This window comes from Moschus berezovskii, chromosome X (genome assembly GCF_049115385.1).
Source record: "Moschus berezovskii isolate FMDL1 chromosome X, NW_MosBer_1.0, whole genome shotgun sequence".
Classification (NCBI taxonomy): domain Eukaryota; kingdom Metazoa; phylum Chordata; class Mammalia; order Artiodactyla; family Moschidae; genus Moschus; species Moschus berezovskii.
Window position 1 is genome coordinate 671,942 of NC_142488.1, and position 17,895 is coordinate 689,836.

The 17,895-nt window shown below is 50.4% G+C and overlaps 1 protein-coding gene across 2 annotated transcripts in view; it reads right to left on the reverse strand.

Moving 5' to 3' along the window:
* Positions 1-17,639, reverse strand: part of LOC129564527 (cytokine receptor-like factor 2) — a 21,331-nt gene extending 3,692 nt beyond the window's left edge. The window contains exons 1-7 of one of the 2 annotated variants that reach the window (XM_055438602.2): positions 17,493-17,639; positions 12,273-12,375; positions 10,184-10,347; positions 8,370-8,503; positions 7,385-7,547; positions 5,052-5,157; positions 2,136-2,220 (exon numbers count right to left, since the gene is read on the reverse strand). In XM_055438602.2, coding sequence (XP_055294577.2) covers positions 2,136-2,220; positions 5,052-5,157; positions 7,385-7,547; positions 8,370-8,503; positions 10,184-10,347; positions 12,273-12,375; positions 17,493-17,598 — 861 coding nt within the window. In that variant the 5' untranslated portion in view covers positions 17,599-17,639. The remainder of the gene's footprint in view (positions 1-2,135; positions 2,221-5,051; positions 5,158-7,384; positions 7,548-8,369; positions 8,504-10,183; positions 10,348-12,272; positions 12,376-17,492) is intronic. The other variant, XM_088833920.1, reaches the window with a different exon arrangement.
* Positions 17,640-17,895: the final 256 nt, after the last annotated feature.

Here is a 17,895-nt window from a genome sequence, read left to right on the forward strand (position 1 = left end):
CAAGGTCTAACTACCTCTTGGGGCTGTTCACGTCTCTCTCTTTAATCTTGCTGGTCCGTTTAATTTGCAGGGCCCCAGGGACCGCACTTAAGAGGGTAGAAGAAAAAAACTTTTTCTTTCTTTTCATCTCCTACACCCAATCAGTTTTACAATTCACTTTACTCCTCTAGGAAGCTTACTAGACTTCCCAGGTGGCGCTAGTAGTGAAAAAAAAGTTAAAAAAAAAAAAAGCCTGCCAATGCAGAGGACCTAAGACATAGGAGTTTGATCCCTGAGTCAGGAAGATCCCCTGGAGAAGGAAATGGCAACCCACTTCAGTATTCTTGCCTGGAGAATCCCACGGACAGAGGAGCCTCGGAGGCTGCAGTCCATGGGGTCACAAAGAGTTGAATACAGCTGAAGCAACTGAGCAAAAACAAACAAACAAAAGAAACTGAACAGTGCCCTCTCTTTCCAAAATAATGATTTATGCAAGTGCTACCCCTCAGAACGTGGGAACAGGGCTTAATTTGGAAACGAGTTCTTTTCTTTGCAGAGGTGATGGAATGAAGGGTCTGAGATGAGGTCCTCCTGGATGGGGGTGGCCCTAAACCCAGGGACAGGGTCCTTATAAGACACAGAAGAGGAGAGACATGGACACGGAGGAAAAACCACGTGGAGACGGAGGCAGAGACGGGAGGGAGGCGGCTGCCAGCCCAGGGACGGACGCCCGGAGCCCCCAGAAGCCGGAAGAGGCGGGAAGGACCATTCCCAGGAGACTCTGCAGGGAGCCCAGCCCTGGGACACCCTGACCTCAGACGTGTGGTCCCTGGGACCAGGGGGAGGATGAGCGTGTGATGCTTTGCACCCCCAGGTTTGTGGCAGCCCCAGGGAATGCCCGGCGCTCTGATCTCGGCGTCCTATCAAATCCACGCCTGGTGACACTGCGGGGAGCCGGACCCACCCCACCTTGCTCCATCCTCCCCAGTTCCTCCTCGGCCCCCTGTAAGCGTTTATCACGGAAAGAAGTTAACGACCATAAATGTCGAAAAGCGGAAATGCAGGTCTCGCTGTTGGCCCCCCTGCAGTGGGAACAGAGTAAGAATGGAACCTCCTGATAAGATCAGAAGGCGAGGAAGCTGGAAAATCCCATGGTCCTGGGGCAGAGGGGACACCGATCTAAGACTGATTTCTAGAGAAGCCGCCCTCAGAGACCCTGGGATTCACTTTCTCTGACCGAAAGAGAAAACCAGTAAACCGCTGCTTTCGAATTCGAAGAGGCTTGCAGGAGTTTCAAGAGGAATGAAAGCTGTTTGTTGGTTTTTTGGGTTTTTTTTTTTTTGTCATTAATGGTGAATCAGCCCCAGTGTTCATTGCAACTCTGTTTACAATGGCCCAGACACGGATGCGGCCTAAGTGTCCATCCACACAGTAATGAGGAGACATTTCCTCTTTCAAGGGGAATCTTCCTGATCCAGGCATCCAACCCAAGCCTCCTGCTTTGCAGGCGGATTCTTTACCATCTGAGCCACCTGGAAAGCCCCCGATAAAGGACAGGTGGTGTATATATATATACACACACTGGAATGCTGCTTACTCATAACAAGGATAAAATAAATGCCATTTGAAGCAACAGAGATGAACCTAGAGATTATCATATTAAGTAAAGTAAATCACACAGAAGAGAAATATCGTACGACATCCCTAATATGCAGACTCCAAAGAGAAATGATCCAAATGAACTTGTGCACAAAACAGAAGCAGACTCACAGGCTCAGAGAATGACCTTATGGTCACCAGGCGGAAGGGTGGGGGAAGGGATAGTCAGGGAGTCTGGGATGGACATGGACACACTGCTGTATTTAACATGGAGAACCAGCAAGGACCTGCTGTCCAGCACAGGGAACTCTGCTCATTGTCACGTGGCAGCCTGGATGGAGGGGAGTTTGGGGGAGAAGGGAATGTGTGTATGTGTGGCTGAGTCCCTTTGCTGTCCAGCTGAAGCTGTCATTAATAGGCTATACCCCAATGCAAAATAAAAAGTTGATAAAAAAAAACACCTCTAAGTAGACAAAATAAAATAAAATATTGAAGAGGGGTGAATTAGGGTTGCCCAGAGCAAGCTTGTTCATCATGCACAAGGAGATGCCACTAACCTGGAAGTTACCTTGGTGGGATTCAAAGAGCCCCAAGAAAGAGAACTTGGGATCAGGAACACTGGGCATGAGAACCTTCTTAATCCTGAAATGGACATGGACAATCTGGTCAGATGGGCTGGCACCCCCGAGCAGGGCATCCACATGGAAAGACCCCACCACCACCAGGGGCCCAGGACAGCTGCATATGGATCTTGGCGGAATTACATCCCCTTGAGAAAAAGCAGAGCCAACAGACGCTCTCTGCCCTCCCCCGTCTGCCTGAAAAGAGAGCATTAATTTCCCTCCTGATTTGGAAAAAAAAAAGGCAATAATTCCACTCACGAAAGCTCACCCTCTCCTGCAGCAGGAAATGGACAGTGAGTCATATCACCAAGATGGTGTCAAGATGATTCCATTGAGACAGCCTTCATCTGCCTGCAGTTTGTCTCACACATCTCTTAATCACTTCCCCACAATTTGCACCCATCCAGACTCTCTGTCCCCTTGTCTACTGACTTCTCCACAGATTATTGCCCTTTGCTAAAATGCCCTGAAAGTGCCCAGATGAACCGCCTGTTAGCTCTTCACTTGCTTCCTGCGAATGACTTGTGCACTTAAAAATATTACATCGAAAAAAGAAAGACAGGCATATTCTTCGGTGACTGCCTGTGGCTGGCCTGTTTAATTTGCAGGCCCCTCGGAAGGGAACCTAAGAGAGGTTCTCATCTGATAGGATGCTAATCCGATGGGAGTGGGACTCTTATAATAAGACGAGGTCAGGACACAGACATATACCCAGAGAGGGAGGAGCGTGTGAGGGCTCGGAGGAGACGGCCGTCTACACGCCCAGGAGAGAGGTCTCAGCAGGAACCAGCCCTGCTCACACCGGGACCTCAGGCTCCAGCCTCCAGGACTGCGAGAAATAAATGTCTGCTGTTGAGCCCCCAGTCTTCGGTCCTTTGTTATGGCAGCTCCGGGAAAATAATACAGTTGATTAGAACACTCACTGGAACAGAAGCTTTCTTAAAGACAGGAGGAGTGTTTATTTTTTCCCCCCTAAGAAGTGTATTCCTCAGATTCCCTTAGGGGTGGTTTCCGTTTTCAGTTAAAAACACCACAGCAAAACAAAACAAGAGCAAAAAAACATCAGACCTGTGACTTGTCAACAGCCCTATCTGACTGCTGCATCTCCTGCCCACTCCCTCTGCTCGCAAACAGAGAGTGATGAAGGCGGCATCAGACTGAGCCGGTGAAAGCAGGGAATCTGGACGGAAGAACAAATGGGCAATTTGCAAGAATCAAGAGAATTAGCCCCATGCTATATCCAGCCATGACGGAAGGCCCTTGAAAGTGTCCAGCTCAGCCTGGCTCAGACCCAGCGTGAGTGGTCCAGAATGCGACTCCGTCTTTCTCGGTGCATCACTCCCACTGTTGCTATGGAAACGGCAGCCTGAGAAACACAGGCGGCGCCCACAGACCCGGGCATCAGTCCCTTCAAACATCATCAACAGTCAAATGCCTGAGCACAACTAAGCTTGAATAAGGCTGCAAAGGGCAGCAGTTAAGTTATTGCCTGGAAGGATAACAGAGAGAACTATTTAGTATGATCGTTTTGAAAAGTTTTCTACGGTTTCAGAGAATCATGTTTTGCTATATCTGTAACTGGATTTACAAGCTTTGCTTGTCCAGTTCTCCTCACACCACTCACCAAATTGTCCAGTTTAATAAATATCAATAAAAATTAAAAGATGTTTTATATGCTTGTCACTCTTACATGATAGGAGGACAGAGCTCAGTGGGATGTGCATTTGAAGAACGTTAACTACAATAAACTTAGAACAACGATTAAAAAGCAGAGACATCACTTTGCTGATGAAGGTTGGTATAGTCAGTTCAGTTCAGTCGCTCAGTCGTATCCGACTCTCCGCGACCCCGTGAATCACAGCACGCCAGGCCTCCCTGTCCATCACCAACTCCCGGAGTTCACTAAAACTCATGTTCAGAGTCGGTGATGCCATCCAGCCATCTCATTCTCCGTCGTCCCCTTCTCCTCCCGCCCCCAACCTTTCCCAGCATCAGAGTCTTTTCCAGTAAGTCAACTTGTCACATGAGGTGGCCAAAGTATTGCAGTTTCAGCTTTAGCATCAGTCCTTCCAATGAACACCAGGATTGATCTCCTTTAGAATGGACTGGTTGGATCTCCTTGCAGTACAAGGGACTCTCAAGAGTCTTCTCCAGCACCACAGTTCAATAGTCACAGCTATGTTTTTTTCCAGTAAGTCATGTACATATGTGACAACTGGACAGTAAAGAAGGCGAAATGCAGAAGAACTGATGCTTTCGAACTGTGGTGTTGGAGAAGAGTCTTGAGAATCCTTGGAGAGAAAGGAGATCAAACCAATCGTAAAGGTGATCTGTCCTGAGTATTCATTGGAAGGACTGATGCTGATGCTGAAACTCCAATAGTCTGGCCACCTGATGCAAAGAACTGACTCATTGGAAAAGACCCCGATGCTGGGAAAGGTTGAAGGCGGGTGGAGAAGGGGACGACAGAGGATGAGATGGTTGGATGGCATCACCGACTCCATGGACGTGAGTTTGAGTGGACTCTGGGAGTTGGTGATGGACAGGGAGGCCTGGCGTGTCGCAGTCCACGGAGTCAGACACAACTCAGTGAGTGAAGTAAGTTCATTCATGGGAATGAACATTTCTGCATCTTTTGATCTTCATGAGAATATTTCTCAACAGAGTCTGCAGGTATTGCCACACCTTTGGCTCTATTCACCTCTCCGTTTTCTTGTCGTATACCATGTGCATAAGAGAGAAAGTGATATTCAGCTAATAACCACACCACACAATTATTTTTCCCCCCAACTCACGACATATGGGAACCAAAGCCCATGTGTCTGAGGATTCTGGCGGGGGCGTCCTCACCTGTGTAGTTTCCACAGAGACAGAAGCAGAAGGAAGAGCGTCAGGAAGCAGACCATGGCAGCAACTAAAATAAATCTGGGGAAAAGGCTGCTTTCCCAGCACGAATCTAGAGGGAAACAGAATGAGGGCTGTGACGTGTTCAGCGTGATGCCGGGTCGCCCGCCAGTCCCCCCGCCAGCGCCGTGTTTCTTGCCCTCGGGAACTGTCAGGGTCAGCAGATCTTGACTACGGTGTGAAATGTCCTGGAAGGGGAGGTGGGCACACTGGAGAGGCAGACGTCAGGCAGAAGGGGGCACAGACTCACCTGACTGCCAGTGGTGCTTGAGGGCAGCACGGCTTGATTTGGTCTGTCCATCTGTCCAGCTGGCTATCTATGTGTGTCTGTATCTGTCTGCCTGTCTATCCGTCTGTCTGTCTGTCTATCTGTTCAGCTGTCTATCTGTCTGAGTCTCTATCCATCTGTCTGTCTCTCTATCTGTCTGTCTATCCATCTATCTATCTGTCCAGCTGGCTATCTATGTGTGTCTGTATCCGTCTGCCTGTCTATCCATCTGTCTGTCTGTCTATCTGTCCACCTGTCTATCTGTCTGAGTCTCTATCCGTCTCTCTGTCTGTCTGTCTGTCTGTCTGTCTGTCCATCTGTCTATCTATCTGTCCAGCTGGCTATCTATGTGTGTCTCTATCCGTCTGTCTGTCTATCCATCTGTCTGTCTGTCTATCTGTCCAGCTGTCTGTCTGTCTGAGTCTCTATCCATCTGTCTGTCTGTCTATCTGTCCAGCTGTCTATTTATCTGTGTCTCTATCCATCTGTCTATCTATCTGTCCAGCTTGCTATCTATGTGTGTCCCTATCCGTCTGTCTGTCTATTCATCTGTCTGTCTATCTATCTGTCCAGCTATCTATTTTTCTGTGTCTCTATCCATCTGTCTGTCTGTCTATCTGTCCAGCTGTCTATTTGTCTGTGTCTCTATCTGTCTGTCTATCCATCTGTCTGTCTGTCTATCCATCTGTCCAGCTGGCTATCTATGTGTATCTCTATCCGTCTGTCTGTCTATCCACCTGTCTGGTTATCTGTCTGAGTCTCTATCCGTCTGCCTGTCTATCCCTCTGTCTATCTATCTATCTGTCCAGCTTCTATCTATCTGTCTCTATCCGTCTGTCTGTCTATCCACCCGTCTGTCTGTCTGTCCACCTCCCATCGATCGCTATGTCTACCTGGGACGTCCCCTCTGGGTCAGCAGTAAAGAATCCGCCTGCCAATGCAGGAGACACGAGAGACCCGGGTTCGATCCCCGGGTCGGGAAGATGCCCTGGAGGAGGAACTGGCAACCCACTCCAGTCCTCTTGCCTGGGGAATCCCATGCGTCCATGTAGCCTGGCGGGGCTACAGTCCATGGGGTCGCAGAGTCGAAGACGACTGAAGTGAACGAGCAGGCACGCACGCGTCTGTCTGTCCTCTGTCTGCCGTCTGTCTGTCTGTCATCTGTTATTTTCCATCTGCTTGTCTACCGCCTGTCATGCATCTGTGTTGATCTGTATGTCTCATGTCTCTGTCGCTCCCATTTATCCATCATCAACTTTTCTACACCTGTGTCCTAACTCACTTCAGCCCTGCCTGACTCTCTGTGACCCCATGGACTGTAGCCCTTCAGGGGTGGGAGGATTCCGTGGGATTCTCCAGGCAAGAACACTGCAGTGGGTTGCCATGCCCTCCTCCAAGGGATCTTCCTGACCCAGGGATCGAACCCGAATCTCCTGTTCTCCTGCATTGCTGGCAGATTCTTTACCACTAAGCCACTGGGGAAGCCCCTACTTACCTCTGTCTCTAATCTATCGTCATCTACCCATTAAGCATCTATTAACTAATAACCATTTATCATCTATTTATCTATAGATCTATCTAGCTCTCTATACCTATATCCACAGAACAGCATTCAGTCATGTCCGACTCTCTGCGACCCCATGGACTATACCGTGCATAGGATTCTTCAGGCCAGAACACTGGAGTGGATAGCCTTTCCCTCCTCCAGGGGAATCTTCCCAACCCGGGGATCGAACCCAGGTCTCCCACACTGCAGGCAGATTCTTTACCAGCTGAGCCACCAAGGAAGCCCAACAACATTCATAAATTACACTTATTATTCTTGTTGGGTCAATAGAAATAAAAGTGAAGCTTAGTCCGAGGATAACGGCCACAGGAAGAGGCATTTCTTCCACAGTGCCCTCTGCAGAAGGCCTTGGGGCCATCCGTGTTTTCAGGCGCCCCATTCCACCCTCCCCGTGCGTAGCCCGCTGGCCTGTATTGGGCAGCAATGCTGCGTGACGAGCATTACCTCGCAGCTCCCCCCTCTGCAGGCGCGTCACCTCTGACCAGTCACTGGGGTGTGTTTCTGAGCCGTAGGCAAACTCCAGGGCTTTCACCCTGGCCCGGAAGAAATAACACTTCTCAGTATCCAGACCGTCGATGGTGACGTTGCAGTTTTCTGCCTCTGTGGACTGGAGCGGACAAAACACACACGGTGACCCCTGACCGACGCTTTACCCGGACGCGTTCATCTTGTCCCAGAGATTTGCACGAGATTCCTGCTTCCACGACTTCCTTCTCCTGTTTCACTTCTCTCTGGGCAGATGTTTATCCTCAAACCAACAGCAAAAAAAAAAAAAAAAAATGCAGAGATGGCTCTGCCCTTCCCTCCAAAAAGGAAATAAATCTGCCATAACAAATATGATGAAAGATGCTTTTGAAGACTTTCTAAGTTCTTCCTTTTAAAATATGTAATTAAAAAAAACAATGCATTTATTTATTTCGCTACGTCAGTTTTCAGTTGCAATATGTGGGATCTTCATCACAGAACTCCGGCTCAGTCATTGCCTCGCAGGCTGAGTTTCCCTGACACACGTGGAATCCTGGGTTCCAGGGCCAGGGATGGAACCCACCCACGTGGCCTGCTTTGCACAGCGGATTCCTAAGCACTGGACCGCCAGGGAAAGTGAAAAAGAAAGTGCTAGCCGGACAGTCGTGCCCGACTCTCTGCGAACCCATGGACTATAGCCCGCCTTGCTCCTCTGTCCGTGGGATTCTCCAGGCAAGAATACTGGAGGGGGTTTGCCAGGCCCTCCTCCAGGGGATCTTCCCGACCCAGGGATCGAACCCGGGTCTCCTGCATTGGCAGGCAGATTCTTTAGCGTCTGAGCCACCAGGGAAGCCCATAATCACCTGAGCAAGGGCATAAAACAAATGTGGATATATGTGTCCCCTCTGTCTCTCCACCCCTGGGGGTGCCTACTCACACCCGACCCAAGACGATGTAGCCTCACCTGCCACTCAGTGTCAAAGACGGTCTTGTGTTGGATTTCATACTGTAGATCGCTGTATCCCAGGTTGGAGCAGGTCACCGTCACGGCCTCCTCACGCCACCGGAAGCTGAGGTCGCCGGGGGATCTGGGTTTCACTGAAAATGAGAAACAGCAAAGTGACTAACACGGCCGCGAAGATAAACACGGCCCATCTCTGGACTCACAGTGGCCCGTGGGCTTCGATCCGCTTTCCTCTCTGCCTGCTCCCCATCCTGTCCCAAATACTTGATGAGACGTGACGTTTCCTTGTCTTTAGCGCATGGACAATCAGAAGGGTTAGCCAGCTCTCCAAGGACCCGTGGGGGGTCTCGTGGGAAGGAGCTCCCCTGAAACTGGTGGAGAAAGCGTACGGGACGTGTCATGAAATGAACTGTGTTCCCACCAGGAAAAGACGCCGTGAACTCCTGGCTCCTCGCCCTTCACGATCTCTGGACAGAGGATCGTTACAGAGGTAACCGTTTAATGTAAGATGAGATCACAGAGACCATGGAATTGAACAGTCAGACAGAGAAGCAAAAACATCCTATGACATCCGTTATATGCAGAATCTAAAAAGACGTGATACAAATGATTGTAGTCACAAAACAGAAAGAGACAGACTTAGAGAACGAACTTATGCTCACCAAGGGGGAAAGAACGGGGAAAGGGACGGTTAGGGAGTCTGGGATGGATATGGAGACACTGCTGTATTTAACATGGAGAACCAGCAAGGACCTGCTGGACAGCACAGGGAGCTCTGCTCAATCCTCTGTGATGACCTTATGGTTCCCAGGGGGAAGGATGGGGAAGGGATAGTCAGGGAGTCTGGGATGGACATGGACACACTGCTGTATTCAACATGGAGAACCAGCAAGGACCTGCCGGATAGCACAGGGAACTCTGCTCAGTACTCTGTAATAACCTTATGGTTCCCAGGGGGAAAGATGGGGAAAGGATGGTCAGGGAGTCTGGGATGGACATGGACACACTGATGTGTTTAACACGGAGAACCAGCAAGGACCCGCTGGACAGCACAAGGGACTCTGCTCAATCCTCTGTAATAACCTTATGGCTCCCGGGGGGAAGGATGGGGGAAGGGATGGTCAGGGAGTCTGGGATGGACATGGACACACTGCTGTATTTAACACAGAGAACCAGCAAGGACCCGCTGGACAGCACAAGGGACTCTGCTCAATCCTCTGTAATAACCTTATGGTCACCGAGGGGAAGGATGGGGGAAGGGATAGCCAGGGAGTCTGGGATGGACATGGAGACACTGCTGTGTTTACCATGGAGAAGCAGCAAGGACCTGCTGCACAGCAGAGGGAGCTCTGCTCAGTGTCCTGTGGCAGCCTGGATGGAGGGGAGTTTGGGGGAGAGTGGGCCCGTGTGTGGATGGCTCAGGCCCTTCGCTGTCCACCCGGAGTCATCACAGCATTGTTAATCAGCTCTGTTGTTGTTTAGTCAGCAAGTCATGTCTGACTCTTGCGACCCTGTGGACGGTAGCCCCACCAGGCTCCTCTATCCTTGGGGATTCTCCAGGCAAGAACACTGGAGTGGGTTGCCATTTCCTTCTCCAGGGGAATCTTCCCAACCCAATCTTCTGAACCTCTCACTGGATTCTAAGATAGACCTCTGACATTCCAACCCTCAACGAAAAAGAGAGAAAGAAAGGACCACTACATCACAGAAATGTAGATCAAAACAGCAATCTTTGCAGAGACTGGTTCACTCCATTTGTACGATGGCTTCTAACCCAAGATGCATAGTCAACCCTCGAGGTACTTAATACGTACGGTAAGCGCTAATCGCTAGGTCCTTGGTGAGGAGAGGCTCTGTTCCATTCCGGATGGAAAAATATAGAGGTCCATCTCTTTGGACCTCCAGGAGGCACCCAGCACTGTAACCCTGTTGAAGGATATAGTTGGAGCATGATCTGTATTCCTCCTTTTTATCGAATCTGTAATTTTAAAAAGAGACTCACTCAGTCCTGTAGCGTCCTTGAAAGCAACATCTTGGGGCTTCCCTGGTGGCTCAGCGGTAAAAACAATCTGCCTGCCGCTGCAGGAGACTCGGGTTTGATCCCTGGGCCTGGAAGATCCCACATGCCGTGGAGCAAATAAGCCCGTGAACCCTAACGACGGACCCCACACTCTAGCGCCCGCAAGCTGCAACTAGTGAAGCCCTTGTACCCTAGAGGGTGCGCGCCACCACAGGAGAAGGTGTCCTTGAGAAGACAAGACCACACGGCAGCAAAGGCTCAGCACACCAACGACCACACACACAAATAAAATAAAAACTAAAGAGCATCTCGAGGGCCGTTCCTGTATCCCGCGTCTCTGCCACGGGCTCAGAGTGGGCACCAGGGCATCTGCTTCGACCACCTCCCCTGACAACTACAGCAAGACCTGTCAAAACAAAAAAGGACCCCCCTCTCTCTCAAATGTTGATACCCCTTCGATAGATCCCGTAGGGGTCAAACAGTGGCTCTGCTAATGGCATGCCTACCCGCTAACCTGAAACCTGTGAGCAAGACCTTATTAAGAAGCAGGGTCTCTGCAGCGGTGATGGAGTGAAGGGTCTGAGATGAGGTTCCTCCTGGATGGCGGTGGCCCTAAACCCCATGACAGGGTCCTTACAAGACACACAAGAGGAGAGACACGGACGCAGAGGAGAAGCCACGTGGACACGGAGGCAGAGATGGGAGGGAGGCGGCCACCAGCCCAGGGGCGGACGCCCGGAGCCCCCAGAAGCTGGAAGAGACGGGGAGGTCCCTCCCCTGGAGACTCTGCAGGGAGCTCAGCTCAGGGACACCTTGACCTCAGACGTCTGGTTCTCAGGACTAGGGGAGGATACTTTTTGTTTTTCCTGTTATTCCAAGTTACCCAGCTTGTTGTAGTCTGTTAAGACCATCTAGGATATTATTAATGGTATCAATAATAATAATTGCTGTCACATTTCAATAGCATGAGCAATCAATACATTGGTATCAATCAACAATTGACCTCCAGAAAAGCCCTTGATTCAAGGAAGCACTTTTAATACGGATGTGCCAAAATTGGATAAAGCTTTGAGACTCTCCTGCAGTGTTAACAGGAAGCCTAGAGGCAGGCTTACGTTCCATCCTTAAGACCTCAACCCCGACCTGTGATGAGATCAACAGTTACCTCCTGTCTGACAGAACAAACAGCTGCTCAGGGAAAAAAACAAAAAATGATGTGAGCTATCTGTGAGACCACCTATACCACGCGGCACTTTTTTGTTTGCCCCGTGAGTCTCATTTTCCTAACAAATTCATCTTAAAAATTTCCCTCTTCTGCTCGCCTTCCCGCCTATCTCGTGTTTTATCAGATGGCAACGACTTAAGCCCTCACCAAACACCCGACTCTTTACAGAACTGAGACCAAAATCATTGGGGGAAAAAAAAAAAAACTGCCGCCTCCCACGTGGCCGCTCAGGTCTGTTGAGTCAGGCAAGGCAAAGCGCCCTGTGAAAAGGGGAAATGGGTGTCTTTGGAAGGCGGCCCCTGGTGAGCAGGAAATATAGTTGAAGGCGACAGAGACACAGGCAAATAGAGTTGCTGGGATGTTGCCAAGGGCCCCGTGGGGTCAGACCGCTCTGCCTCTCCTGCGAGGATCCGGGTGGTTCCGAGAGAGACTCAGTCATCCCTCGGGTAGAAGGTCTGGGAGCTGCAGTCCTGCTTGTGGTGATACTGGGGGGGTCAGGGTCCAGAGGGCACACGCGCACATTCACACTTGGCCTTATTTCACGCCTTCAATTCCTGGCTGACCCCATCGGTGCCGTCTTCCCAAAGACATGGTTTTCTGGGGTGGGGGGCCCTTACTTGCAGATGGACCTGAAATTAATCCCAGTGACGGCGCTTACTTGTAAATGAACGTGAAATTAATCCCAGCGTATGCACTTGTGTTCCACGTAACCTGCACAGTTTCGAAATTAAAGTTGATCACCTGCAGTTGCAATGCGCTTCCTGTGCAGAAAAAAACACACAAAAAAAAATTAGCAGAGAGGACTGTGAGGTGACTCTGGAAAGGCTTTGAAATTTGTAAAATGATGTCAGCACTCGTAAGAATGATACGGTACTTTTTAAAAAAAAAAGTTAATGATGCATCTTATGTAGCCCAGTATAACCAGAATATCAGACTTGCATGATAGCTCAGTGGGTAAAGAAGCCATCGGCCAAGCGGAAGTCACAGGAAATCCGGGTTCGATTCCTGGGCCGGGAAGATCCCCTGGAGAAGGAAATGGCAGCCCACTCCAGTGTCCTTGCGTGGAGAATTCCACGGACAGAAGAGCCTGGCGGGCTACAGTCCATGGGGTCGCAGAGAGTCGGACACGACTGACTGACTAACCACGCATGCAACCAGAATATTATCATTTCAGCAAGTTACTCATCATCATCATTATATCAGAGTTATTATCTGTCTCCTCTCTGTATTTACGTATCCATCAATCATCTATCATCTCCGTCAACTACCTAGGTAATTGTCTGTGTAACGATGTGCAGGTATCTATCTGGTCATCTACAATTATGAAGACAGTTTATATTTTTACAATGTGTCCAGAGTCTGTTTCGCACTTACAGAACAAGAATGATACGGTTCTTCAAAGGGAGTATAGAAAATATTTTATAGTGACTATGAAGGCAGCATCGCTTTTCAAAGATGAGACTCGCTATGCTGTACACCTGTAACTCATCTTAGTATGCGTGCAAGCGTGCGTGCTCCGTCGTGTCCAACTCTCTGCCACACTATGGACTACGGCCTGCCGGGCTCCTCTGTCCATGGGATTCTCCGGGCAAGAATCCTGGAGTCCGCTATGCCCTCCTCCAGGGGAATCTTCCCCACTCAGAAATCAAACCCGAGTTTTCTGGGGCTACTGCTTTGCAGGCGGAATCTTGACCGCTGAGCCACCGGGAAAGCTCATGCATCAGCTCTACGTCAACTAAAAATTCTGTAAACCAATTATCCTTCTAATAAAAAAGAAATAATCTTTTATTTTTTTACAAAAAGGATTGAGCTGTGTGCTTTAGAAAGCTGAATCATCTGGTGTGTGAATTAACATTGAAACAAAGCTGTGAACCAGAACATCACCCATGCCCCGTCCCCCGATCCACCTTTGCGGCCTAGTTTCAGTTCCCCCAGATCCTCTTCACATCCGACTCACACTGGTGAGCAGGGAACCCCACGGAGAGGGTCTTGAAAACGGGAGTCTCCTATCTCATAGATCCAGACGGTTCTGAAAGGTCTGGGGGCTTTTGTAAACGTGACTTTGGTTCTGTAACTTCTGAGTTTTTTTGTTTTGTTTCTTTTTTTTTTTTTTTAACTTTTTCTTAGAAAACCACCAAGGTCGCGAGCAATCTGGACATGAACCAACCGTACCAGCTACGGGCCTCTGACAGGCAGAGACGTCGTGTAAATACCAAGAATTCCCCTCACCACCACTCCCTCCCCAGAGGTAGAACCCGCTTCCCAATTTGGAGAGCGTATGGAAAAATGATGATTCAGAGGCATTTGTTCCAGCGAGCTCACAGGGACTTGAAGCCCAGCCCTGCTGGGTGTTTCCGAGGGGGTGTGAGTAAGGTCATCCAGGGCGGCAGGTCGTGGGGGCAATCGGCACATCATTTGTTACATCATTTGAGGTAGAGTCCTGGGGTCTTCTTCCATCCCCGCAGGTTGGGGCGGTTCAAGCAGACTTGGCTATTACAGATACCACATGGGTTTTACATCGATACACGCTGCTGATGCTGCTAAGTCACTTCGGTCGGGTCCGACTCTGTGCGGCCCCGTAGACGGCAGCCCACCAGGCTCCGCCGTCCCTGGGATTCTCTGGGCAAGAACGCTGGAGTGGGTTGCCATTTTCTTCTCCAGTGCATGAAAGTGAAACGTGAAAGTGAAGTCGCTCAGTCATGTCAGACTCTTAGCGACCCCATGGAACGCAGCCTACCATGCTCCGCTGTCCCTGGGATTCTCCAGGCAAGAACACTGGAGTGGGGTGCCATTGCCTTCTCCGATCCATATATATAGAGATGTATATAATTGCATCTCACTAGCTTCCCAGGTGGCGCTAGTGGTAAAGAATCCACCTGCCGATGCAGGAGACGAAGAGGACTGTGTTCGATCCGTGGGTTGGGAAGATCCCCTGGAGGAGGGCATGGCAACCCACTCCAGTGTTCTCGCCTGGAGAATCTCATAGACACAGGAGCCTGGCGGGCTACAGTCCCTGGGGTCACAGAGAGTCAGACACGACTCAGCGGCTCAGCACACACACACTCCATCTGTTGCCCACACCACCTTCTTGCTTCTAGAGCAGTTCATGAACCCAAGGGCACAGCAGCAAAGACCCAGCAACGGCCAAATGTAAATACACAGATAAAATAAAAAATAGCATTGCGAGAGCCGTTCCTGTGTCCCGCGTCTCTGCCACGGACTCAGGCTGGGCACCAGGTCATCTGCTTCAATGACCTCCCTCCCCTGACGACTACAGCAACACCTATCAAAACAGAAAAGGACCCCTGTCTGTGTCAAATGTTACATCCCTTGAATAGATCCTGTAGGGCTTGAACCGTGGCTCTGCAGATGGCACGCCTGTGTGCTAACCCCAGAACCTCACTAGGAAATGGGGTCTCTGCAGACGTGATGTAGTGAAGGGTCTGAGATGAGCTTCCTCCTGGATGGGGGTGGCCCTCAACCCAGGAACAGGGTCCTTATAAGACACACAAGAGGAGAGACACGGACGCAGAGGAGAAGCCACGTGGAGACGGAGGCAGAGACGGGAGGGGGGCGGCCACCAGCCCAGGGACGGATGCCCAGAGCCCCCAGAAGCCGGAAGAGGCGGGAAGGACCCTCCCCTGGAGACTCTGCAGGGAGCTCAGCTCAAGGACACCTTGACCTCAGACGTGTGGTCCCCAGGGCTGGGGGTGTATGCCTGTTCCTTGTAAGTTCAAGGGCATTTTTTTGAGGGGGAGGGGGCAAAGGTGCTTCATCCTTAGCCCAGCAGCCCTGCTGTCAACACATGATGGCCTCGGATGGAAATACTCTCTGATAGTCCACTGCAGCCATGAAGTCTGACTCTGTTTGTTAAAAATGGATCGATTGAGTGGAAATGGCCCCTGAGGGGTCTCTTGACACAACTCTGGGGCCTTGGGTGGGAAGAGGCGGTGCTTTATTAAGACCACGCCCAGTGGGTTCTTAGGGTCTCACACCTGTAATGACCTCAGGCAAACAAAAGCCATTCATCAAGTGAGCCCTGCATTTTCCAGGAATTTGCTATGAAGGTTCTGAGTGAGCCGAGCTTCACAGGGAATGAGCTCTCTGCCCTTCCAAGGTCTCTCCCAGGTCTCTCCCATGTCCTTGAAAGAAAAGCTATGACCAACCTAGACAGCGTATTAAAACGAAGAGACATCACTTTGCCAGCAAAGGTCCGTCTAGTCAAAGCTATGTTTTTCCCAGCGGTCATGTATGGATGTGAGAGTTGGACCCTCAAGAAGGCTGAGGACCCAAGAATGGATGCTTTTGAACTGTGGTGTTGGAGAAGACTCTTGAGAGTCCCTTGGACTACAAGGAGATCCAACCAGTCCATCCTAAAGGAACTCAGTCCTGAATATTCATTGGAAGGACTGATGTTGAAGCTGAAGCTCCAATCCTTTGGCCACCTGATGCGAAGAGCTGACTTATTTAAAAAGACCTTCATGCTGGGAAAGATTGAAGGCGGGAGGAGAAGGGGACGACAGAGGATGAGATGGTTGGATGGCATCACCGACTCAATGGACATGAGTTTGAGCAAACTCCGGGAGTTGGTGACGGACAGGGAAGCCTGGCGTGCTGCCGTCCATCGGGTCGCAAAGAGTCGGACACGACAGAGAGACTGAACAACAACAAAATCCTAGTATTGTATTTGTGCTTCAAGTGGTTCAGATTCCAGAGCTGGTCTAAACTGCACTTTTCCACCCAAACTCCAGGTGCAGGAGTGGCAGTCAGGAGGAAGCTCCAGCTCTCAAGGAGTCTGTGGCCACGGGCATGCCAAGCATAGCCAGGTCCTCCTCCCTTACGTCTGTTGCTGGAAGACGGGAGGCCAGATCTGGGCTTGTGAAGGCAGAGCGTGGGCACTGCACACAGCTCGGGAAATTACGTGAGTGTCAGGCCTGGGGACACCCCACAGCCAGGCTCCCGCCCCCGCCCCCTGCATCTGCTGGAAGCACAGTTCCCCCCACCCCCCGCCAGGGCTTCAGCCTGGAAGGTCCCCGAGGACCCGTCCAAACCAGCTGGGCAAAAGCTCATCTTGGACAGGGATGGTCTAGTGTGGCGTGATGCCCGCGGACAGTTCAGAAAAAGAACGTCAGGAACATGCCATCGCCAGCTCCCACCTGGGCCACCCTCAGTGTGAAAGTATCAGTCACTCAGTTGTGTCCAACTCTTTGCAACCCCACGGAATGTAGCCCGCCAGGCTGCTCTGTCCGTGGGGATTCTCCAGGCCAGAATACTGGAGTGGGTAGCCATTCCCTTCTCCAGGGCATCTTCCCAACCCAGAGATCGCATCTGGATCTCCTTCATTGGCAGGTGGGTTCTTTACTGTCTGAACCATCAGGGAAGCCCCACTACAGAGAGTATTAATTAAGTATAAACTAAGTATTAATTTAAGCAAAATCCTTGCACCTCTTTGCAGGCAAGCAGCACAGTGAAACGACCCAGATTCTCAGTTTTCTAGACACGGACTCTCGTATTTCTTTTTTTTTCCCATCTGAACCTAATCCTGAAGGCCATGAAGAGGAGGTCCTTTACAACAGGCAGACTCAGGTTTGTAGAGACTTCAGTCATAACCGATTCTTTACGACCCCCATGGGCTGTAGCCCTTCAGGCTCCTCTGTCCATGGGGATTCTCCAGGCAAGAAGACTGGAGTGGATTGCCATGCCCTCCTCCAGGGGATCTTTCCAACCCAGAGAAGGGAACCTGTGAAAGCTCTTGTCAGTTTCACAGAGAAACCCATGAGTTTGCAAAAGACATTGTAAAAAAGAAAAAAAAAGCAGAGATGTTGAAAGCAAGGGCATTTCACACAGACGGGCAGCTACAGCTGCAAGCAAGACTTACCCGGCTTGGTTTTCCCTGAAGCGTTCGCGTGTCCCAGCAAGAAGACAGCGGCGGCCACCAAGGGCAGAAAGACACGCCTCATGGTGGAAGCAGGAGGTGGAGGCATTGAGCAGAAGGTCAACTCCTCCAAGGGGACTTCAGCTCATGACTAAGTACGAAGGTCACCCCTTTTTTTAAAAGGCGGAAAAGAAACTGGGGAAATGACTACAGGAAACAGTCATACTTTTATTTTAAAAGATGACTCTGGTCAGAAAGGAAAAAAAAAATGCAGAATCATTTTTTCAGCCTTGCTGATCATTCTGGTGCAGCCCCGCTGGATATAACTGTCTGCAGAGGCTGATCAGATAATGGATGTCGTCCGGCCAGGGTTCTCAGGCTCTGGTGGGTCGTGAGCGTCCTGTGT